Source organism: Peromyscus leucopus, chromosome 2 (genome assembly GCF_004664715.2).
Source record: "Peromyscus leucopus breed LL Stock chromosome 2, UCI_PerLeu_2.1, whole genome shotgun sequence".
Taxonomy (NCBI): Eukaryota; Metazoa; Chordata; class Mammalia; order Rodentia; family Cricetidae; genus Peromyscus; species Peromyscus leucopus.
This window is the reverse complement of record NC_051064.1, coordinates 6577569-6603245: the sequence shown is the minus strand read 5'-3', so window position 1 is coordinate 6603245 and position 25677 is coordinate 6577569. Positions and strand designations below refer to the sequence as shown.

At 41.1% G+C, this 25677-nt stretch overlaps 2 protein-coding genes across 2 annotated transcripts; both read left to right on the top strand.

Annotated features, from left to right (window-relative positions):
• The first annotated feature begins 617 nt into the window (after positions 1-617).
• Fabp9 (fatty acid binding protein 9) lies at positions 618-4081 on the top strand. Its single transcript, XM_028887570.2, has 4 exons — positions 618-776; positions 2876-3048; positions 3650-3751; positions 3917-4081. The coding sequence occupies exons 1-4, from the start codon at positions 704-706 to the stop codon at positions 3965-3967; spliced, it is 399 nt and encodes a 132-aa protein (XP_028743403.1). The 5' UTR covers positions 618-703; the 3' UTR covers positions 3968-4081.
• Positions 4082-11925: 7844 nt separating this feature from the next.
• On the top strand, positions 11926-21264 carry LOC114705616 (myelin P2 protein). The gene is made up of 4 exons (XM_028887557.2): positions 11926-12067; positions 13187-13359; positions 13514-13615; positions 20237-21264. Exons 1-4 carry the CDS (start codon positions 11995-11997, stop codon positions 20285-20287), a joined length of 399 nt encoding a protein of 132 aa, XP_028743390.1. The 5' UTR covers positions 11926-11994; the 3' UTR covers positions 20288-21264.
• The last annotated feature ends 4413 nt before the right edge of the window (positions 21265-25677 follow it).

The following is a 25677-nucleotide window of genomic DNA, read 5'->3' as shown; positions in this document are numbered from 1 at the left end:
TTTTCTAGGCACTGACACCACCATATTCATCCTTTTTAAAGGCTTAAATCACAAAGCTCTACTCAGCAATAATTGCCACCTTCTTTCTGGTCCTCAGCTATCCTTGATTGACAAAAATGATAGTGTTAATAATACCCTAGACCTCACTCCAAGCAACTGCAGGCATTTTAAGTTACATTAACAGTATCAAAACATCAACCCTGCAAGCAAGGGAAGGGACAGTGTTCTAATGAAGGAGAATTTGGGGCACCATGACTTGCACAAACACAAAAACAGCTGAGGCAGACCAAGCAAGGATGTCCTTGTTTGGGGTGGGAAAACATCAGACCAGTGTTCGTCAGACATTTGTCGAAAATTCCCTCGGGGTAAGTCAGCATTTAGTGTTCAAAGGCTGGTCTCCATTTGACGGCTGTCTCTATGCAGCAAGTAAGATTTATCGGGTGACTCCTGTATGTAAATCTATTTGCTAGAGGTTCCCTGAATTGAGTTTTGCAGGTTGGGTTTCTGTCTTTTAACTTGGAAGTAAATACAATGAGTCAAATGCTGGTGCCTGGAATCTCAGACTCCTGATAGCCCATTGGTCACTTCAGGAATGCCACGTGGTGAAGACGGTCTTTAAAATAAGCTGCTGGAGGCATAGGGGTGCCCACACTTCCTTGGCTTCCAGTTGTGAGTGCCTCATCTTCCCAGAAAGCTTTCCAAGATGATTGAACCCTTCTTAGGAACCTGGAAACTGGTCTCCAGCGAAAACTTCGAGGATTACATGAAAGAACTGGGTGAGAGACACCATTATGGGATTCAGGAATTTGTGGCAAGAGATTTTGGTGTTGGTGCTGGCTTTTTACCCCACAATAACATTTTCTGATTTTCACTCTTATGACTCTAGGTTATACTCATATGAGACAAAGTTTATAATTTCATTTATTTTTAATATTTATTTTTCTTATAATTAATGATAATTTGCATTTTAAAATTCTAACTAGCATTGTAGCTCTCTCTCAGTTTACAGACATCTGCACACCTCGCCCCCCTTCCCCATGAAATCATCATGCAGATCTCCTTATAGAACTTCTCTTTAGCTGGCTCGTTTCATTAAGCAGCTTTCATTCAAACCCATATTAATGTAAAAGAACCATTAGTGAGTCTGTAGATTGAATTTGTTTGAGGTTTACTTTAGTTATAAATTTAGAAGCCCTGTAGCAACAAATAGCATTAGAGTGTTTTTCTAGTGCTCATCCACGTGTGAGTGCTATCCGATACATGATTTTGAAGGTTTTCTTTTTGAGATGAGAAATAGAACAGGTTTTCTTTACTGATTGACTGTCTCACCACTGACCGTCTCTCAGAAATATGGGCCCTGACTGACCTTTGTCTCTACCCTAAGCTCCATAGCCAAGCATCAGTTATAATGAGTTGTGTCTGTCACAGCTACACCTTTCTATGAAATCTGGAAGAACAACAGCTACTTCATTTTTCATAATTAATGACAACCTGTTTTATAAATAAGCCATATGTAAAGCAGAAGATTTCTTCATTTTTTACAAATTGCCTAGAATGACCAATGGATACTTATAATTATTAATAACATATTTACTTATTCTAAGCACTGAAACGTTTTACCTAATATTATGTTAACATGCTTATAAATATAATACTTGTTCCTCTTTCACAGACAGTACTAACTTCTCAGAAGTAATAAAGAAATTCCTCTATCCCTTCATGGGTTTATAGGTACATTTGTTTCTAACAAAAATTTGAAGGCATATAAGAAACTTGGAAATGGATATGGCAGTGAATACCTACAATCCCAGCTGATACAAGGCTATGGGAGAATGACAGAGGGTTCAAGGCCAGCCTGGCTACATAGAAAGACGTGTATAAAAAGAATATATATATATGTATATATATATAATGTAATATGTTACATATGGGTTATATATAATATTATATACCTATAGCTGTCTATATTTTTATATCCATATTTCTATATCTATTTATACATGCATGTATTTAAACATAAATATAGACATAAAGATAGACAGAATGGGCAGGAACTTGGGCTTATGGCCAGAATAGCACTTGTATTGACTAGGAGCCAGGTAAAATCTAGCACAAGGAGGAATAGCAGCTGAAGTCTTTCTTCGTTCTGTGGCTCTTCTAAATCCTTTCATGTGCTCTTCCAGTGGAGAAAGCTGAAAGGGAGAAAACTGGAAAGTGTTGCTGTGGGAGCCCAGGTTTTGACCATCTCACTCTTTCTTGTAATCCACACACCTGTTTTCCTACACTGGGGTACATCACATCAATAGTGTGAATGGGAAGTAGACTTCAATATGTATTCTGAGGGAGGAGTCAGTTTCTGTCTACCTACTGTAAAAGTCGTATTTGACAATTGAAAGTCCCCAATCTTAGCAACGGGGCCAGGCTTTGAGTCAAGTGCTTCCCACACTGTCTTTGCAAGTTTCCACAAGGTTGGTCCCCTAAAAGCCGTTCTGCAAATACACATTTCACATGAAGCACAAAAGTCTGAAAAAATGAATTTAGCTTTTTAAGATGTCAGAATTACTAGCAGTACCTTGGAAAGACCTCACTTAATCTAGAGACTACTGACTACTAAGAACATCCAATAAGACGCTGTGGTTGGACATGGTGGCACACACCTGCAACTCTAGTACTCAGAGGTTGAGACAGGAGGGTCTTGAGCTCAAGGCCAGCCTGGGCTACATAATGAGACTCTGTCTCAAAAGAAAAAAAGGCTGTACATTAGTCAAGATTTCAGTGGGGGAGGATACATTCTTTAAGAGCAGGTGTTCAAAATGGTGGTTGACACATCTTCCTCAATGGGTAAATAAGGTGCATATCTTTCTTTGTCTCTCAGGAGTGGATTTTGCAGCCAGAAATGCCGCAGGTCTAGTAAAGCCAAGTGTTAGTATTAGTCTCAATGGGGAAAAGGTGACCATCCAAACAGAAAGTTCTTTCAAGAACACAGAGATCTCCTTCAAGCTGGGGGAACAGTTTGATGAGACCACTGCAGACAGCCGGAAAGTGAAGGTGAGTTGGAGTTAAATCTTCCTGTTCCCAACCATTGTGGAAAACACATGGTTGGGTAGGGTTCATTCAACAGAATTTGACTTATCTCTGAGTCAGATTGGGCTTGTTTAAGTCTGTGCATACAAAAGGTCAATCCGTTGCTAATTATTCAGATAGCTTAATGGGGTAAAATGTTCACATTCATCTTTTTGTTGCTGCGTTTTGAGACAAGGTCTTGCTATATAGCCTAGGCTGGCCTGCAACTTAGGCTTCTGCTTCTGGCCCTTGGGTGCTGGGGTTACAGATGTGTACCATCTTGCCTGGCAATCTACACTCATTCCTCCTCTTCCTCCAACTTGTTTGTTATTGTATGAAAGGTGCTATAGAATAGAACAATTATTAAGGTTAAAAGGTCAAATAGCCTATGGATTCTTGTCTATGAGAACATGAATTTAGTTGTCTCTTGAGACTTCTAGGTTGACCATATTAAATAAAACAGGAACCAAGGCGAGAATTATGAAAAACAGATTTTTTGACTTGAAGTTAACCAGTAGATGTGTAGTGCTGTAATATTGAGAAAGTAGTGAATGACTCCTTCTAATCACTTTCTCTGCATTTATAGAGCATTGTAACATTACAAGGTGGGTCAATGATCCAGGTCCAAAAATGGCTCGGCAAAGAGACAACAATCAAAAGAAAAATTGTGGAGGGAAAAATGATAGTGGTGAGTGTTCCCTAAGTTGACATTTTTACGTGCTGTTTTGGATGCGTATCCATCAAGCTGCTCAGCTGCCTTTGTAGCCTGAGTTGAGGGCTTGTTCTGTGGAAGGAGGAAAGGACAGGTTTGACCTGTCAACAATCACCCTCTAACACATCTCTCTACCTTTAGGAATGCACCATGAACAATGTTGTCAGCACCAGGACCTATGAGAAGGCTTGAAGGAAGGGTAGACACCAGCGAGAGCTTGGCCACTGCTGAAGAAAATTAGTCTCAGGGATAGTGATTGAAAACATTTTCAGCATCAATTTTGCTCAATAAAAGCACTAACTGTAATGCAGTTTTCCAGCTGTTGATAATGAAGGTTATGGGCGATGTGAGTTTCTCTTCTGTTGCTGGGTAGAACACTGACAGAAAGCTATTTAGAGGGGGAAGGGCTGACATTAGATCAAGATGGTTCAAGAGGGGATACTGTTCTTTGTTCCAACAGGAAAGGCGTGATAGCAGAAGTGTGAAGCCAGCATGGTAGTCAGGAAGCAGAGAGATCATGTTTCATCCCTACACAGGAAGGACAGGGCCAGGGCAGGAAGTGGAGCTAGACTCGAAACCCCAAAACCTGCCCGTCGTGGTGTACTTCCTCCAGAAAGGCTCCCTCCCACAGCTTCCATAACCTTCCTTCAGGAGCCCAGCTGGGAGACCGGCTCCCACCCTTTATGACAGGGTACTCTTGAGGAATGAGGGACAAGAGATATTATAAGGATAGAGGGAAAAGAAACAGATAGAAAAACAGGATAGCCTAGGGAGGGCCTGGGTCAATATCTACCGGCCCCTCCTATAGATTCTAAAGGGCCTTTTATAGGAATGCCAAGGGATGAAGCAGAAGACCTTCCCCTAGCACAGCCAAGTGCAGACCCTTCCCATCACCTGGTAACTACACACATGGTCAAGCCATCTTCTAATGCAGTCCAGATCTCACCAGGAAACCCTTGTGGGCCTCCACACCTTCCCAAATTGCATCACTATCTGGAAACCATGTGGTGACTCTATGGGGACATTTCATATTCAAACAAGCACAGGAATAGTGTGTAGAATTAGAAGGACAGGAAGTTTCTTTTAACATGGCAAGATCTAAAATCACCCAGGAGATAAATCTCTGGGCTTCTTGGTGAGGGAATTTCTAGATTAGGTTAACTGAGGTAGAAGACCACCCCCCAAGTATGGAGACCCCATTCTGTGGCTGGAGTTCTGAACTGAATAAAAAGAAGAAAGCAGGCTAAGCACCAGCTTCCATTTCTCTGTACTTTGACTGTGATGAGGGACTGACCACCTCAAGCTGCTGCCTCCATTCATGACTTCCCACCATAATGAACTGCAAGCAGGAATAAAAATGACCTTCATTTGATGAAAGAAAGAAAAGGAAAAAAAAAAGCACTTGCTTCTGTTGCCGAAGGCTCAGGTTCAGTTCCCAGCACCCTCACTGAGTGATTCCCAAATGACTATAATGACACCCCTTGGCCTCTACAGGCAAGTGCACACATGTGGTGCACATAAACACACTAAATACACAAAGGCACACATGCATGTGTGTGCATAATAATTACATAAATCTTCTTTGTCCCTTTGCACTGGGTACAGAAGAAAAATAACAATTTTCACTCTAGTGAGTGATATAAAAGTCATTATTTAATTACTTGACAAGAGAATTTGAAATAGGAATGAGACCAGACTTTATAACCCATACAGAAAAATGTGGTTTTTTTTTAATTTCATTTTATCCAGAATAAGAGAAGTAAACCATTACATGAGAGATATTTCCTGAAATTTACAGGAAAAAATAATGATTCAGATAGCAATCATAATAATGCTACTGTTAGGACTGCTATCCAAGAAGAGCTCATCACATTTCTTTCTGTTACACAACAGTATTTAATAAATCATTGACAAGAAATGTTTTCAATGCTATTAGCTGGTTTTAATTTTCACATATACATAAATACACTAATCATAAAAGGACATGTTTTTTCCCCTTGTGCAAAAAGACAAAAAGACTATCCCCAAGACAGTAATCAAAAATAGACAAAGCCTTAGGATAAAGTAGCAGGTCACACTTACACATGGTCCTTTGCATGTTCTCATAAGTTCTGCTTTGAACATTTAGGGAGAAAATAGTCTATTCTTTCTGTAGTTCTGTATCCGGTCCCGGTGGCCTCACCCCAAGATGGTAGTGTGGAGTGAGCATCTGACCACCTGCTCCAACAGTAGGACACAGATCAGGTGTTGCCACAGAGAGATGTACAGAGGACTGGAAGTGATTCAAGGGTCTGTCAGAGCCGGGCCTGCATCGTCTTTAGTCATGAATGGCTACACATAAGCTTTGAAAGCTGTTCACTACTTCATTTCAGTCCTGAACAGAGATGCTTCTCCTCCTCAGGGTTGTGGCAAGCATAAAGATGGCCAAGTAGTCACCCAGCATCTTGGCTCTCCTGCATCTCCTTCCCTGGTGACAAAGCAACCCAGATATGAAGAGCAGGAATGATGCCACTGGTGAACCAGTGGGCAGAAGTCTGGGCAGAAGTCTCAGCAGATGCCTGCTTAGAGCACTGACCTAAGGCAATTCACAATACTTTTCCTGTGAAGAAAATGAACAGGGAAATGGGATTCTGACTTACTCTGTAAAACAGTACAGATTTCAGAAGATATCTATTAACATAACTCTTCAACATAGAAGTCACAAAGTAAAAGCATCAAAGTAATCTTTCTTGCTCCTCAAATCAATACATATTTTACAGATATAAACTGAACCCAGATCCCATCCATGTAGTAAGTCATAACACAGATGAATGTTCACTCTACATTCAGGATCCCATTATACATTTAATGTTAGGAAATGATGTCACTTGCCAGTAGTGGTGGTTCATGTCTTTAATCCCAATACTCAGGAGGCAGAGGGAGGTGGATCCATGAGATCTTTAGGCAAGCCTGGACTATATACTGAGTTGCATGCCAGCCAGAGCTACATAGTGAGACCACGTACTAAAAAGCAAACACATGAAATAAAGAAAAGGAAAATAAATTAAAAATAAATAAAGGAAGGAGGGCTGGAAAGATGGCTCAGTGATTAAGAGCATCGGTTACTCTTCCAGGGGACCTGGCTTCTGTTCCCAGCACCCACATGGTGGCTCACAACCATCTGTAACTACAATTTCAAGGGGGATATGTTGCCTTTTTCTGGCATCCATGGGCCACCAAGCATGCAAGTGGTACACAGACACACTTGCAGGCAAAACACCATGCGCATAAAAATAAATAATAATAAAAAAATAATTTCAAGAAGTGATATCAGGGGCTGAGTGTGTGTGTGTGTGTGTGTGTGTGTGTGTGTGTGTGTGTGTACTCAGTGGGTAAAAGTGTTTGCTTTTCAAGCATAAGAATTTGAGTTTCAGTCTCTAGAATCTACATAAAAATGCTTGGTACACTGGGTTCACTTGTAATCCCAGCACTGGGGAGGCAGAGACAGGTGGGTACCTAGGGCTCGCTGACTAGCCAGCTTAGCTTACTCAGTGAGTTCCAGGCCAGTGAAAGTCCCCACTTCAATAAACAAATAAAGAAACAGACAAACAAACAAACAAACAAACAAACAAATGGTGGATAGGTCCTGAGGCACAACACCTGAAGTTATCCTTGGGCCTCCACAGCCACACACATAGATGCGCCTGTACATCCAGAGAGAGAATATACCCTTGTGTGTGTGCGCGCGCGCACACACACACACACACACACACACACACAATGATGTGAGGACTCTATGCCCCCAAATTTGAAGCCACTGTAGCAGAGATGGTTTGCGGTTTGTGGTCCCCCAGAAATCAAGTAATCCCTGTCTTCTGGCACGGAGAACCCTGAAATCAACAGTCATGTGTATGCTCTACTCTAGTCTAGAATGTGAAAATTATACATCTATTTTTCAGTCATCTGAGGGAATAAAGATTGGGCTGGCTGGATAAAAGCTCCTCTGACCTAATTTCAACCATTTACACTTGAAGGTCATATGCAAATTACACTCTAGCAGCCTTGAACCACCTCAATTTCTGAAAACACAATTCGAAGATGCTATCAAGAAAATAAAGGAGAAAGCAATGCCTGGGTAATGAAATCATCACACACACACACACACACACACACACACACACACTTTCTAGTATGTTTTGGGAGTGAATTGCTTCAAAGAGATTCTTTTCTTCCATCAGCACTGTGGAAGGACTGCATCCTAAAAATGTCTCCTACAGCATTTTGTGTTGGTCCCAGAAAGGTCAACCTACTTGAATGTATTTGGAAAATGTTAAGATCACTTTCTCTCCAAGAGCAAAGACAAAGAAGGCAGCACAGCTGTGGGAAGCCCAGCAGATGCTGGAATTACCAGGGGAAGAGGCTGGAATGTGGAAACTGTCTTTTATTCGTCCCCAGCCAGTGTCTACAGTGCTCAGCTCTTCTATTAGAAATAATGAGGTGAAATCTTACACTTGCCTTTGGAGAAGATCCAGAGTGCATTAGATTCTGGCCAAGAACAAAGCTAATTGCATCGTTTGGAGGGTTCATAGCTCCTTTTCTCCTTCTTTTATTACCATCCCATGAAGGAAAAGTTATTTGCTCCCATTGGGAGAGCATAGATTCAGTTGTCACCATGGTAACCAAAAGACTAGCCACTGGTAACTGAGGAAGCTGCAGGTATGGTTTGCATTAAGAAAGCTATTTTAATCTCGGCATTCTTGGACTTTGAAAGGTATTTATTTGAAGCATGAAAGAGGAAGGTTGGGATATTTGAACCCATGGTGATGCCTCAGAAGAACACCAGATGCCCAACTGACTGTTTTCTGAAAGTGAATCAATCAGACTATTGCTCATAACATACCCAGGATGCTAAAGAAATTAGGGCTGAGGAGATGATTCAGTGTGGAAACTGTGACATGCAAGTGTAAGGACTTGAGTCCAAATCTCTGGAACCCACATGAAAGCTTGACACTATAGCCTACATCTGTAACCCCAGAATTCCTACAGCAAGATAGCAAGTGGAGACAAGAAAATGCCAGGAAGCCCACAGGTCAGGGTCTCAAACAAGTTAGAAGCAAGGACTGACACCCAAGAGTGTCCTCTGAGCTCGACAAATGCTCCCTTAGCACACACACCCTCTCATCCACACACAGGAACACACACACACACACCCTCTCATCCACACACAGGAACACACACACACACACACACACACACACACACACACACACACACACACACTCAAAGATTTAGAAAATGGAGCCGTGCCAAGCACCTTTGGTATGGCCACAGTCCCCTGGCTCTTCAGTGGCGTTCTATGGCTTCCACCTCTAACTGCCTTGGATAGTAATTTTTACCCCATGTCCCTGAATGCTTAATAGCTGCCTTCTTAATCAGAGTATAAGACTCACAAGGGCAGGAGCCAATGATGTATCACTCAACCTCCAACAAGGCTTTGCATTTAGCAGTCCCTTAAATATAAATGCACTATCATGGTTGTGAGATATGCCATCCCATGGAAAATCATGAGTACTTCTTCCTGTACATTCACTGCACAATGATTATTCTATTTCTTTTTCAAAGTAAGTGGCTTTAATAGAGCTGGAAAACGGTACCTAAGAGACATTGCCATGGCAGGTTTTATGGACATGCCTTCCTCATCCATTTTCTTTGGGTCTTTTGATCTGATTTTCAGTGTATGATTCAAAGACCTTACCCATGTCAAGAATTAACATGAGTAATCAGTTGTTGAACGGAAAAGATTCGAGTTCATGGCAATAGCAAAATATTATCTACTCTACTAAAATTTAATTTAAGTTGGAATATATGCATCCAGTTCCATGTGTTTCTGGTATCTGTTCTTTACCCTCTCTCCAGGGCATTTCCTAATGAGTCTCCCAATGCCTTGAGCTTGCTTCAGTTCAGATTTCTCTCACTGCCTTTTATCTGTAACTTCGGTCCATACATTGACTTCAGAATCTCGTCTTGGTCCAAGCATATCTGGTCAGCTTTGGCAGTCAGACACATTGATGATTTGCCTAAGAGAGATTATTTTCTTGGTATAAAACTACATCACCGTTTTAAGTGTTCTACCATGGCAATACATATGGCCAATTGTGAATTTTGAACAGCATCCTTATTCTTATGCTTCATCAGTGACCATGAAAACCGCAGACCCCTTCTTTTGTACTCCGCCTGAATACAGGTAGAGTGGTGAGCAAACCTTGAGTAACTTGTGCAGAAAAACTACACATTGACTGTTGTACTTCTTAATAGAGCAAGGATGACAAAAGCTTGTGGGGGTGTTAGTGATACCATCATCGTCATAAAGTCAAGGCCTTTACTGTTGTTTAAGACAGAGTCTCACTGTGTATCCTAATGGCTTTGAATTTGAGGTCTTCCTGCCTTAGCCTTCCACAATGCCCCTTTTAATCCCTGTTTGTTTCTACTCCAATACAACAAACTTTGTCCACTTACATTACCTTGGATTTGAGAGCGGGTTGACTAAGGAACTCTCCTGTTCACTGTTGGATCCCATGCAGAATTACCAGACACTGGCAGTGGACGGTGACCCTGGCTCACTGTATGTGCTGCCTCATTTCTCAGCCCATTTGATGTCAAACCACGTGACTGCAATAGAGATGGTCCAGCTACAGTACTGGGGACCCGAGCCTTTGTAGTGAAGGATTCTATCTGTTAGAAGTGAAATGGCTGTGGGATTTTTAGTTCTGTAGCCATGAGCACTGTCAACTTGTGTGCTGAAAATGTAAAATCCAGTGCTAACAGTTGTTACTCAGCTAGCCTTAATGCTAGTATAGAAACCTGGCAGGAAGGCGTGGTGGTCATCCAGCCATTCCTAGGAGGAAGACAATATGAACTAGATTGACATTGGCTCCCCCTGGTCAAAGACTGGGATTCTGATGTGTCACCTGTTCACTTGATTATCACTTCTGATATTGAGAAGAGAGAGAGAGAGAGAGAGAGAGAGAGAGAGAGAGAGAGAGAGAGAGAGAACACTAAAAAGCCATGGCGATATTAAGATTTCTGATTGTCAATAAGCATCTGTGTAGGTACGTGCACATGTATGCATGTGTGTATGTGTGTACCTGTGTGTTTGTGTTTGTGTGTGTGTGTGTGTGTGTGTGTGTGTGTTTTGTTGTGGGGATGGGGGGGAGATACTAGTCCAGAGTTAGAGTCCAGCACTGGGGAACAAAGCTAGCTTAAACCCTGACTTTCGTTTTAGTTTTGGAAATAAGTTGCCTTTTCCTCCTTGTCAAGCTGGGCATAACAATAGTGTGTGTCTCTGTGGGGCTGAGAGGATGAAATGAGGCAATCTGAAGTAAGCCCATCACATGGGGACCATCCCATACTGAGCTCTCGGCATCCATCAGTATTATTTTGTGGGAAATCACCTTTTTATAAATCTCTAGATTTTTATTAAATGTCTTAAATTCAAAGTTGTCATAGAAACGAGGAACTTGTTATCTCCAGGTTTGCTCTTTAAAAACCTGAAATGAAATCTTAACTGGTCAATGAGCATGCAACAGTGCTGCTTCTCATCCTGATGCATGAATGCAACGTCTGTGCTCTGCTGTGACAGACTGACCTTCTTGTCTGCCTACTCAGCCTGCCCAGAATATGAAAACTATGCCGAGCCTCCCTTACCTCTGAATGTGTCCTCACACTGTGGCCTTCCTTTTCTCTCCCACAGCATATTTGAGACTCTTATTACAATGCTCACAGACCTTTTCCTTCTTTTAAGAAATTTTGATTGTGCAGAATCAGGATTAAGTGTCACCAAGATGCCTATACACATGAATGTGCACCCATACACACTCGTGGGCACACACACACACACACACACACACACACACACGATCATATAATACATAGAAAGACTTAAACACTCATATCAATGTAAGATCAACCAAAAAATATTTTGAAGGTTCAAACAATACTTTCAGTTATTTTCATGGCTTTGAAAACACAGGGACATTATATGGGGGTTTCTTTTCTCATGAGTAGGCAGCTTATGACTTAAGAGTCATTCATCACCCAGTCCTGTCACCGCTTTGCCCCATTGGATCTCAGCGCGAGTCACATGCTTTGGGTATCTTTCAAAAGAACTGTGTAAGGTCTCAGCATCTCATGGGCATCTGCTGCATCCCACCAGGAACTGTGTTGAACTTTCGTCCATCACAATGAGCAACAAGTTCCTAGGCACCTGGAAACTTGTCTCCAGTGAGCATTTTGATGACTACATGAAAGCTCTGGGTGAGAAACCCTCCACAACGAACATCCCCTTAAAGAAAGATGTGTGAGATTTTCTTCTGTTCCCCCCCCCCCAGGTGTCTGGGGAATGTCGTGTGGGCTGAAGTGCAATCTTCTGTGTCACTCATAAAATTTACTTCCACTTAATTGGCAATTAATTGTTATAGATTAACTTAAATGAAGCTATTTATATGCATAGAACTTGAGGACAGCTTCACAGGTGTGTCACTGGAGATTTGGGAAAAAATATTAGAATTTTAGTCAATCCATATTCTGGGATTTTGTGAAAGCTGGTTTAATAGAAATTAGCATGCTCATAAGATTAAGAGTTGAATATTAGAAAACTGCAATTTAAAATTTTAATCTTTATACAAGCTAAAAATTCTTTTTCTCTCTCTGCCTTGAGTTTGTCCACTATTAAATAATCTTATAAGTGTGTGAAGCTTGAGAAATGGAACATCTCCTGGATGAGGATGTTTGAAATGTTTAAAAGTGGTTGAGATCAAAAGAATTGGTTGGCGGCAGTGAGTTCAGATTCAGTCACACTAATGAAGTGTTGGAACAGTGGCTACACACAGAAAAGGGTGACAGACAGTTTGTTTTATTTTGTTTTATTTCCATCAGGTAGATTTAGGAACTACAAAATGTCAGAAATGAGATTCTATCAAGGATTTGAAGGGGGTTGTTCACTATGCCCATAGCTCTTTATTGCCGGAGAAAATATTACAGAACGATGTGGGGGGTGGAGAGGGAGAAGAGAGATTGTTTCATTGAAAGCAGCTACAACATTTGCAATTACAAACTAAAATATCTGTAATGCTTCATATGAATCTGAAAAAAAAAAACCCTTATTTTGTGGTGAGGGTAGCACTGGGCATGGCAAAATGGGCAAAGTGAATATTTTACACTGTCAACTCTGTCGGCATCACTGTTGTAGAACTACACCAAATACTTATGCCACTGACATGCTTTTCACTCATTGTTGAAGCATGGGAGGAAGCCCTTGGTAGGAAGTCCCGCCATCTGCTCATTGAAGGTACCACTGAATACAGAATGTGGCCACCATTGTCCCTCAGATACACTGCCTTTCCCAACACAATTTGATATTGCCTTGCTTTTCAGGTGTGGGCTTAGCCAACAGAAAACTGGGAAATTTGGCCAAGCCCAATGTGATCATCAGCAAGAAGGGGGACTATATGACCATAAGAACTGAAAGTGCCTTTAAAAATACAGAGATCTCCTTCAAGCTGGGCCAGGAGTTTGAAGAAACCACAGCTGACAACAGAAAAACCAAGGTAATATGTACTATTTTTTCTTGAAAGTTGGTCCAGTCAACTATTGAAAGGATTGTTCTTTCTAGGAGCCAGAGGGGTGGGGAATGGACATGACTTATTGAGATATCTGTCATGGACACCGAGGCAAGCCAACCACATGAACTTGTCTTCGTAGAGCATCGTGACGCTGGAGAGAGGATCACTGAGACACGTGCAGAAGTGGGATGACAAAGAGACCACCATCAAGAGGAAGTTGCTGGATGGGAAGATGGTAGTGGTAAGAGCATCCCCAGTTCTCAAGACAGAAGTCATCCATATAAATACATTGATTACGCTGGTTTCAAAATGCCCCTTGTTCTTTAGAATACAAATGGACAGAAATGCTAAGACTAAAGCCAGAGTTGGGGCTTGAGTGGAAATACCATAAAAGATTCATAGTTAAGTCCTGTGTTAGCTCAAGATTTTCAAGTAGCAGTAGCTAAACAATAAATAGCAGTTTCAAGTAGCAGTTTAAACAATTATGGAAATATGGATAAATGTCACTTATTTGGACAAAAAAAACCCCAAAAAGCTAAGCAAATATAACCCCGACAGGCTCAATTATAGATCATTTGTAGTAAGAGCACTTTGCTTTCAATAGTCCATAGGAACTTACACTAACCAATCTAAAAAATGCAATCTAAGCCATAAGTCCTAAAGACCTTTTAGTTGGCAGATCAGAATAAGGAAAAAGAGTCCACGAGATGGACTTTAAGGATTTTTAAGACTGTGGCTCTTTACTCACTGATTGGACAGGCACTGACTATGCATAAAATCCTCCAGTGTTTTGAATATTTCTTTCATTGTGTGGTCTTAGCTCTCTCTGCACAATAGATTTACATGGGGAGTCAGTTCCAACATGAGGGCCCCATTAGTGATCAATCAATCCAAATCTCTTATTAGACTGCTCTTTGGGTAAGGCAAATGTGAAAATCATTTTTGTATTAGTCACTATTCTCCTTGAGACTAAAACCAGCTTTTTAAAAAAAAAGAAAAGAAAAGAAAAACCATTTTCAGAGAGAACAATGCTGGAGACCTGCTTTGGCTGGGGTGGAGGGTGGGGGAGTGGGTAGGGGTCCCAAGAGGATGTGTGGACTGTGGAGGATGGGGGGATAGGACACAATCTGAGGGTGAATCAGGATGGCTGCCATTAGCATTTATTGAAGAAAGAATACACCTTTTATCTTTTAGAGTTGCATATAGGATTAAATGGGAGAAAGGGGGCATGTGAGCTGGGGTGTGGATTGAGATCAGGGGTGGAGGAATCTAGCACTGACCTTGACAGTAGGCACAGGGTATATGCTAATGGAAGGGCCACAAGTTCCTCTAGCCAGAGATAAGGAGAATGACTGCTTTAGCAAGCAGGAACCTTCCTCAAGCCCCTGAGGGAATGGAGGCCCTTATCCAAATGCCTGGCCTTGGGAAAAGGACTTTCTCTGCAAGCAGATACTATACAACAATTTAAGAGCAATTTTCATTCCTCAAGAGGGTAAGCATTGAGTTGTTCCCTAATTGCATCCTTTTGTGTCTGAGTCTTACTTTGTGGGCCTATTTCCCTCTTAACACTCTCAAAATGGAAAGTAAGTCCTAATGTCTTACTCTTTTCCCATTACACAGTACCATTCTGATTTCTCTATGCTTATTAACTGAACTCTTGCCTTTAATGGCTTTGGATCTGAATTGTAGGCATTTCATCCTTGCGATCAGGTGTGTCTAGTAAATCTCTAACTTTCTTGTTCTTGGTGTAGTTAGGAAGGCATAATGGAATTCCTGGTTCCACAGTGGCAGGGATTTCTCACCAAAGAATTATTTTGTTTAGGGAGGCCACCATTGTACACATATTCATCCTTCAAAGTTCAAACAAAATCTCCCAAAGGGGAAGGCATTAACAGTAAGAATCATTAAAAATGAAATTAAAAAGGTGCTGGAGAAGTGTGGTCTGCAATATCCAAATGGTGGAAATTTGTCAAGCAGCAATGGTTGCATATGTGGTCTGTGCCATCTCTTTTTAAAAATTTTTTTCATTTAGACATCTAGAAATTATGAAGAGATCTAATAGGGCTTGTCAGTCACCAGAGGATGACCAGAAGGAGAAGGACAAGAATGAGCACAAAGGCTAGAATAATGCCCCAAATGAATTTAAGGAATTTATAAATCTTTCCACTGTGGAAGCTGAGAAAGATTGTAATAGCATGACTTAACTTAGTCAATTGTAGTAATTTGGCCATGTAAGGTCTGTAACCAAAGTGCCTGGGTTATATAGGGAAGAGCCTCTGCAGGAAGGGCTGCCCAAGGAGTTCAGGGTAAAGGGCAGGGTTTGTGAGCCCTAGACTTGTAACAGGTAGGGACTGAGGGATTCTGGGAGAACCTGGCAGCCAGGTCCAGCTTTGATGTGTTAAATAGGCACCTCAGCCTTTTATCCCGGGTTTGAAACTTGACACATCCCAGCCTTTTGGTTGACAATAAATGAACGATAAGGGATGAAGAAATCGTCTATGACTACTTACTGCTGACATTGGGGCTTAGTTAGGGACCCAAAAGGTTGGAATGTTGACCAAATCCAGGAAGAGCAGCTGTTTCTCTTGCTGGCCTGGCTCTGTGGGAACTTCTGGAGTTGGAGCAGTCTGCGGTCTTTAATTGATAGGAAATCTGCTGGAACAGACACATAACATATTAGGGGCAGAACATAAAGTTAATTTTATTTTTTCTTTTAGGTGTACAGTTGAAACTTCCAGGTCCACAGTCCTGGTAGCTGGGGGAGGGGAGTCCCAAGATCAGGGAAAGGGGAAGAATTCCTGCCCCCCCCCCCAACACACACACTGCCAGGAATTGGCAGGTGGGGAAATGGGGAAATAGGCTGTTGATTAACAGGTACTTATCTGTAGTTCATTTGACCAATGGGGCGGGGGCGGGGGGGGGGGAATCCAAGTCAATTCCCTGAAGCTTACAAGAGCCTTTTAGAAGACTGTGAATAGATATTAGACAGATGTCTTTAGCACAAGGAGAAGCACTTTTAAGTCTATACTTTAAAAACAACTAAAGAAAACTTACAATCTTGAGCTTGTGACTGAATAGGAGCAGTGCTTTACTGGAACTAGATGAAAAGCTTCTCAGAACTCCGTTGGTTAAAAGTGAAAACTCTGAACTTTTGAAATCTTAATGTAACAATGGTATAGAGGGGGAAAGAAATCTGAACCAGTTTTCATATACCTTAAAGCCATCTTCTTTCTTATACCTTCACAAATTGCATCCACACACCTCAAAACACCTTTTTGCTTTTTGTTTTATGTCCTCAGATCTTTATTCACACCTTAGAACGTCTTCTTAGTCCCTAAAACATTTTTTTAAGATCTTTATAACTTAAGCTTTCATAACCTGAGACCTTACATAAACTTTACACTTATTTTTTTCTTCAGTCACTCACCACAAGACAGGTGGTTGACTACAGGGAACAGTCATTGTAAAGCAAGCTCCTTTAAATAAAGGAATGGTAAAACATTACATTGAAATTTGTTTTGTGAGTTTATGTCTTTTTTTGAGTCTGGTAGCCAGGTAAACTGTGTGTAGACCTAGTAGTAGCAGTTCTAGGAAAATGAGGCCTGAGACCTGAATATTTTACATATGAAGAGAATTGAGAAGGCAGCTGAAGCCTTGGGAGAAAGGAGCATGGTGCTTGCTGCCGTTAAAGCGACATATCTATCTATCTATCTATCTATCTATCTATCTATCTATCTATCTATCTATCTATCAAGACTGCATATTAATAAAGACATTATAGTAAAATATTTTATAACCTGAAAGTGCTCTAAATTTAAACATTTTCCAGTATTTTTGTAATTTAAATGTTCTGTAAAACTCCAAAATTTCCTCTTAAAACAGTTTAAAATTTCTCAAAAATAAAGTTTTCTTTTTTATTTCAAGAGGGAATAAAAACAGGACACAGCCATAACCACACAAGGCAAAACCAAGTTCCAACAGTGGAAACAGTCTTTCCGAAGGGGCTTGGGTCACCCTCTGGCCCCATCCTGGGAAGCATTACACAGCCTGCCTTCTAGGTCCCATTTAATTGTGGTAGTGGTTTCCGGTGACAAGCATATGGCACCAACATCTCCAAAACTGTTAAGGTCCGCCATTGTAACTGGGCTCTCTTTTGCAAGCCTCAATGTTCCCTGTGACCATTTCAGATCCTAAAACCAATTTCACCTGGTGACTCTTAGCATTACAAAGTTTGGTTTTGTGCATTCTTGCATATGAGTGTATGGAGGCGTAGCTTTAATACCTCATTAAACAAACATTGTTTTTAAATCCTATCTTTTGTAAACCTTGTTTGCAGGACAGGAATTATCATATAAAAATCTATCCTAATCAAAAATATCTTGGAGATCTGTTGTTCCCTCCTTGGTAGGCCCACTCCATGTGGTCACCTTTAATTAAGATGGCAGTGAAGTCACATGACATTCATCTTCTCCAACCCTAGCAAAGATGGTGACCAGCCATGTGGCTGCCTAAAGATGGAATCATGGCACATGGTTCTTTTAAGATTGCCTATGCATAGATTTTTAATTATCAACTCTCAGGATTACTAGTTTTAACCTTTTTGTAAAAATAGATTTTACAGATTTTTAACCATACCCAATAAACTGATGAATCTTGAGGTGCAGAATGCTCACAGAAACCAAGTCTAATGTTTTGGCTGTTCCACTTTGTTTCCTTTCCTCATCAGTGTCAGGCAGATCAACCTGACACAGGTCTCAGAGGAAACTTCAAGTAATGTTATCCACACGAAGAAGACACCTAAACTTCTGCTAAACTGAATCCAGTGACCAGAGAGCTCAGAGATGGTGGCAGCAGAGACAGAAAAATTATTGTCTTAGCTCCGTGCTTGCAACAAAACTTACAGACACACCAGAAAACATAGACCAATCCACATACACAAACGACAGACAAAAAATTTCCAGCAATGAAACAGAAGCAAGTGGGTGGGCGATGTCTCACTAATTGTCCTGGATGGGAGAGTATTGGGGTCCCATTAAACCCACTCTATGTCCCACATAGGGATCCCACAAAACAAAACAAAACTATGATAATCCAAGTTACATGCACACACACACACACACACACACACACACACACACACACACACATGCCCATGTATAGAATTTTAATTATAAGCTTTTTATTATATGTTAAAGCCAAATTTTGTTACAAATTATATAGATTTTAACCATGTCCAATGAGCGACTTACAAATCTTTTTTTAAAAAATATACCTTAAATCAGCTTCTTATCATTTTCTTAAGCTTTAAACCTTGGAGACTACAGGAACCTGGGAAACACGAAATACATTTTTCTTTGACCTGTGATGTCCCTTCACGTGACGGGGGGAGCTGGAGGTAGAAGCAGGGGACCGCTTTCAGTGTCAAGGGCCTGGTGTAACACATTGCAGAGAGAAGGTTTCCACTGGCGTGTGTCCCCAGACCCTTTAGAGGTGTAGCCGCATTGAATGTCTCTGTCTGCCTTATCCCATGTCTCCAAGTCCAGGGTTCCCTGTTTCAGGAACCAAGGACTAAATTGTTGTATAAACTACAGGAAGGCTGTTAGCCTAGAAGAAGCAACTTAATTCCTTTTTTCTTAAGAGTACACTGCATAGTATCAATAAAGAGTCTTCTTTCTTTAGACTCCTTCTGGCCCATGACTTCTCAAGTGTATGTCTGTGGTGATATTGTGTTCCCCAATATATTGTGTGCCTTAATCAACCTTATCTGGGGTCAGAGAACAGAACAGCCACTAGATATAGAGGCCAGAAAATTCAATCCTAGCATTCTGGAGGCAGTGATCCATCCATTTCTCTGTGAGTTCAAAGCCACACTGGAAACAGCCAGGCTTGGTGACACACGCCTTTAATCCCAGGAAGCAGAAAGGTATATAAGGCATGAGGACCAGGAACAAGAGCCTGGTTAAGCTTTTAGGCTTTTAGCAGCAGCTCAACTGAGATTCATTCTAGATGAGGAATCAGAGGCTTCCGGTCTGAGGAAACAGGATCAGCTGAGGAATTGGTGAGGTGAGGTGGCTGTGGCTTGTTCTGCTTCTCTGATCTTTTAGCATTCACCCCAATACTCCGGGTTTGTTTTTATTAAAAAAGACCTTTTAAGATTCCTGTTACATATGTTCTTAATTTTCACCTTACTCTTACTTAGCTTTTCTCTGCAAAGGGGTTTGCAATACCCAAGGTGAAGTCCTATCCACACTGAAGCCGATGCCAAAGACCAGCTTTGGCAGAGGAGGGGGTGGGGTTCAGGTCCCAAAGAGGATTTTGACCTACAGTTAGAGGAGGTACTGCCCATCACGTCAGGGAAGACAGGAGATCGGGCACTTGATGTAGCTGGTTGTGGACATCAGGAAGCAAGGACAGATGAACATTAGTACCCCGCCCACTTCTGTTTTAGTCTAAGGCCATGGTCCATGGAACAGCACTTCTCTCATTTAAATGTGTGTCAGGTCTTCAAGTCTTCCCATCTCAACTAACCCAATATAGACTCTCCTTCAAAGACATGCCTGAATGATGATTCTAACTCCCACAATGCTGACTACCAACAGTAAGCATTATAACTGTGATTTTTTTCTTGGATTTCATGCATAAAAATTGCTGCTTAATAAATATCATGGATAGAAACACAGATCAACTTTCAAAGTTTTCCTCAGATTTCAGTGGTCATAATTATGAACTACTGGAGAACTGGCATATGAATGTTTTATTCCTTTTTAAATGTAATCGTATGAGTTCGTTGTAAACTGCTGTTTTATTCCAAATGTCCTGTTCTCTAACTTGTATTTTAAATAGCCAATCTCCCTCTTTTAAGGAATGTATGATGAAGGGTGTGGTCTGCACCAGAATTTATGAGAAGGTCTGAGAAAATCATTGCATCGTTCAACTGGTGTTTGACCATCTAAGATTGGAAATCATTCCTCAAGACCTGCGTAAACTGCAGCTAGTTTGTCTGGGTTTTGCATTTGTCTTAATATGCTCTATAGGCAAAGGTTTAAATTGAGGATTAACCGAAAGTTGTTAATTTAGACATTTTCCATTTTCATCCATGTCTTTACTGTGTTAATCCCTCTGTATTGACTAGACAGAAATAGTCCATGAAAACCACTGTCTGCTAAATTTCAACCTAGGCTGTGCTCATACTGTTTGAAACAATGATAAAAAGAAGTAATCAAATACTAAAAGAAAGTAAGACTATTGACCTTAACAGTGATAAATGTCTCTAGGGGCCTGGACAGTTACGAGGCAGGGGAAATCACAAAGAAAACAAAGCAAGAGGATGAGCTGTTTTAAACTGGGCAGTTTGAGTTTCAGCCAACAGGAGCAACCTCCATTCCATTTTGGCCAAAGTTTATAGTGTACAGACAATGAGATACACAGCTATCACAGCAATTGAACGTATCATGACAAGCGCGTGTACCTATGCACTTCACATCCTGACCAACATAAACACCTTTCCTTAATCTTAGAAAGCTTCCTCATCCCCCTCCCCAGGTAGTATTTCTTCTGCCTCAGCCCACCAGAAGCCAGGATGATGCTGATTTGGTGCTAGATTAGCTTTGCCTAAAACAGAACCAGACCTCATGTATTCATTTCTGTTTCCTTTTAAAAATTCAGCATTATGTTTTTCAAGTTCATCCAGATTGTTCCATGTATTAGTCTTTTTATTGATGAGTATTATTCCATTGTATAACTGGATCATTTTAGTTATCCATCCTTCTATTGAGACAGTTGGGTTATATAACCAGTGTTTGTATATGATGAATAAAGCTGCTACATTCATGTACAAGACTTTATGAACATATGGCCTCTTTTGTGTTTAATAAATAGCTAGCTGTATAACTACTGACTCCAGTAATTCTTGGTATGCAAGAATGAGGCGGCACTGTGCTTATGTAAGAATGAAACAAATATATGATTGAGTAAATGATAATTGTGTGGCTGCTCACGTCAATCAGATGTTCATGGTAGTAGATGGCATATAAAAATACAGAATGAAAAAAGGCAGGAAAAAATCCATGAATAAATGTAATGGGATCAGTATAAATCCATGGATTATATCATGGTATGAATATGAAATGCCCCTTATGTGTTGAAGTCTTGACCCCTTAACTGGTGGTGCTATCTTGGGAGATGATAAAAACTTTATTATGTGGGATCTAGATGGAAGAAGTAGATCATTGAGGGCATGCCTTTAAAGGTTACCACTAGTCCCCTTCTTTTTATGCCTCCTATCTTCCAGGAGTTTGGGTTGCCTCTGCCATATAGTCCAGTTGTGATGATGTTCTGTGGCATCTCAGGCCCAGAACTACTGTAACTAACTAACTAAGCATTTGGAAGTCTGAATTCCGAAGCTATCAGCAAAACTACCCCCCCACACACACACACACTGTTTATATTGGGTGTTTTGTCAGAGGGACAAAGTCTGACTAACAGTCTCTAAGCTGTGTGTATATTCATAAAGAGATACAATTGTACAAGCACAGCTACACATGTATGTGTGTGATGCGTGTATGTACCCATTATGTGTTTACATGCTCGGGTCTCCTAGTTTTGTCTCCCCAAAGAGCTCAGAAGTACAGATACCCCAGGAATAGCACTCAGGACTTGGTGTCTAATGCCATTTCTCACCAAAAGGAACCAAAGTCCCCTGGAGAGATGGCTGATTTCACATCAGGATCAAGTAGGTGTTAAATGAGATTTAAACATTTTTATACACTAAAAATAAAAAATACTCAAAGAAATACTCAAAGGTGTGTTATCTGAACACAATTAAACTTCCATTGGCTAAACTTGGGGCAATTTGGATGTAAAATACTTGATAAATCACAAGTTTAAAACCATTAATAAATCAGAAATTTATAAATTATCATCATGAATTGTAAACCACTGGGAAAAAGAGTAACCCAAGACTCTGTGCTGATATCGTGGCTAGGTGACAGATGGTCGATAGATGACGGGAAGGAGCTGTAGAGGGCACCAGCTGCTAAACGTGACAGGAGTTCTGGAAAATGGGCATTGGTTTTCAACCACCACAGCAAATATTGGCTCAAGCGAAATTATCAATGGATTGTAAAGCTGGAAGAAACTGTGATGAGGAGTGCCTAAACCTGGTTTGTCACTGGTTACTTTTCTTGTTGCTATGATGACACAGCTGACCAGAGCAACTGAAGGAAGGAAGAATTCACTTCAGCTCACAGTGTAAGGATACAGTCCATCATGGTGGAGCAAGTGTGATGGAGGCAGGAAGCAGTTGGTCACATTGCATCTGCAGCCTGGAAGCAGAGAGAGATGCACCCTGTGTTCAGTGAGCCGTCTCCTTTTCAGCCAGGCTGGGACCTCAGCCCAGGGGATGATGCCACCTACATTCAGTGGCTCTTCTTTCCTCAGTAGAATCTCTCTGGCAACGTCCTCATAGACAGTGAGTGGTGAGTTTCCCAGTTGACTCCAAATCCTGTCAAATTGCTGATGACGTCACAGTTTTAAAGCATTCTCACACAAACTGCTAATTCATTTCAAGGGGGAGAAAAAGAATGCATATGAGGTATCAAAACTGAATGGCTACTTGGCTGGGTTGTCAAAATAAACCTCACCAATGAAGGGCACACAAGCAACATGTGCCCCACAAAGGAAGTAATGTCATCTATTGAACATTGTGTTTGGACATCTACATGTGAGAATAATCAAAAAGAATCAACCAAGAAATTAAAGAATGAGGAATGTTTTATTTAAAAATGGACGAGGGTATTGACTGGATTCCTCAAAATGCCAATGTCATAAAAGATAAAAAGAGGCTGTGGAAATCTTCCAGATTACATTGTACTGTAAATACATGGCAGCTACCTGCAGTGAACAATCCTGGATGTGTCTTGTGTATGTTACAAAGGAAATATTAGGTCAGTCTGTGAATTACAGTACACACAGGGGATTAGATTATAGTGAACTGTGATTAAAGCAAAGACTGTCTCTGTTCTTGGAAAACACATGACATTTTGGGTAATGGGCCATATGTATGTGATTTAGTCTCACATTTTCAGAACAACATATGAGTGTGTTTGTAAACACATAGATACCCATTCATAGAGAATGGCAAAGCAAATGTAGTAAAGTCGAACAATAGTATAATCTGAAAGAAAGGTGTGTCTGCTGTCTATGAATTACTTTGTTTCTCATGTTTGTTTTCTACAAATTAGTAAGCTTCTCCCAACTTCCTTGTAAGTTTAAAATTCTTTCCAAGCCAGGCAGCGGTGGTGCATGCCTTTAATCCCAGAACTCAGGAGGAAGAGCCAGGCGGATCTCTGTGAGTTCGAGGCCAGCCTGGTCTACAGAGCGAGATCCAGGACAGGCATCAAAACTACACAGAGAAACCCTGTCTTAAAAAAATTCTTTCCAAAGAAGGTGTTTTGTGTAAGCCTTCTCTAGATCTCCAGTTGACGTGTTTGTGGTGGGCCTTGTCAGCCTTGCTTTTATTTTTGTCTGTCTCCTGCTGTGGGATGGTCTGTATGTCAAATTGCTCTGATTGGTCAATAAATATAACACTGATTGGCCAGTGGCTAGGCAGGAAGTATAGGCAGGACTAACAGAGAGGAGAAAAGAAAGAACAGGAAGGCGGAAGGACTCACTTCCAGCCGCACCACCAGGGCAAGCAGCATGTGAAGATGCCGGTAAGCCACCAGCCACGTGGCAAGGTATAGATTTATGGAAATGGATTAATTTAAGCTATAAGAACAGTTAGCAAGAAGCCTGCCACAGCCATACAGTTTGTAAGCAATAAAAGTCTCTGTGTTTACTTGGTTGGGTCTGAGCGGTTGTGGGACTGGCGGGTGACAAAGATTTGTCCTGACTGTGGCCAAGGCAGAAAAACTCTAGCTACAGTCTCCTGCCAGGCCAAGCCATAGAAAAGGAATGTTCAGAACTGTGCTCCTAGTTTGAGAGGTTGATGGTAATGTGACTTGCCATAAAATGCATCCGTCAATAAATATAATTACTCTATTATACAAAAGCCCTGGGTACTTTTTACTTTCATAACAGGAAAAGTATTACATTACTAATGAGGAAGAAAAAACAATCATTTCAGCAGGTTGTAAATGTTGCTAAATTTAAAAAGGTTTCTTAATAGCCACAAAGGAGGGCATAGGGGAAAACCTAGTATCTGAATCCATTTCAGGTATTGTAGCATGATACATGTCATACTATGTCACATGTCATAATAACAACAGAAAGGCAGCCCTCACTGTTCTGGGTCCTGGGTAGTGCAGGGTCTAGGTGCTGGCAGTTTTGCTCTCTACAGGGCCTACTTCCACACTGACAGATGTGTTATTTGCTTCCTCACATGCTAAGACTGGAGAGTGACTTCCCATGGGCCTCCTTTATAAGGTACCAGTACGATTCAAGGGGGGTTCTACTTGTTCATGAAAGCTAATTACTTCCTAAAACTATTGAACCTGGCAGTTAGGATTTCAGCATATGGATATGAGGAGAACACTTAAGGTTTGGATGTCAACTGCCTGCAAAGGGCCATACACTAAAGTCTGGGTTCTTGGCCCGTGGTTGTTATTAGGAGGTGATAAAACCTGTAGGGGGTAGGAGGGTCTAGGGGGAGACAAGTCTCACTGAAGAGTATTTTGGGCTCCTGGGCCTTTCTCGGTTTCTTTGCATCCCATCCACTATGAGGTGAAGCCACTCACTCCTCCACACTCTGCCTGCCACAGTATTCTGCCTCAGCCATGGGACAAACATCCAATGGGCCCAAATCTCTAAAACTATGGACCAAAATGAGCACTTCCTTCTTTGAAGTTGGCTTATCTTAGGTATTTGTAGTAGTGATGGAAATCGAACACAAACATCAGATAGCACTTAGGATCCATAATATTTAAAAGTGAGCTCAACATACAATTTTGATTGCCTAGTATTTTTCATTTAATATTGTAGTGAAGAACAGTCAGACTGATTAGTTGAAGCTTCAAATCCCTCCTTTCAGCTGTGATCTTGGACACATTTATGGTGGTATTTTATTTGTACTGAAATGTGATTTTAATTGTATGTTAATAAATAAAGTTGCCCAGGGGTCAGAACTATTAGAGCCATAGAAAGAGCGTGGCGGTGGTGGTGCACGCCTTTAATCCCATAGATCTCCGTGTGTTCAGGGATACAGCCAGCATTGGAGACATATGCCTTTAAGACCTGGGGGGCTGTACTTACAGGCAGTGATGAGGCAGTCATGTGTTTGGGTTTATAACCAATGAGAAGGCAGAA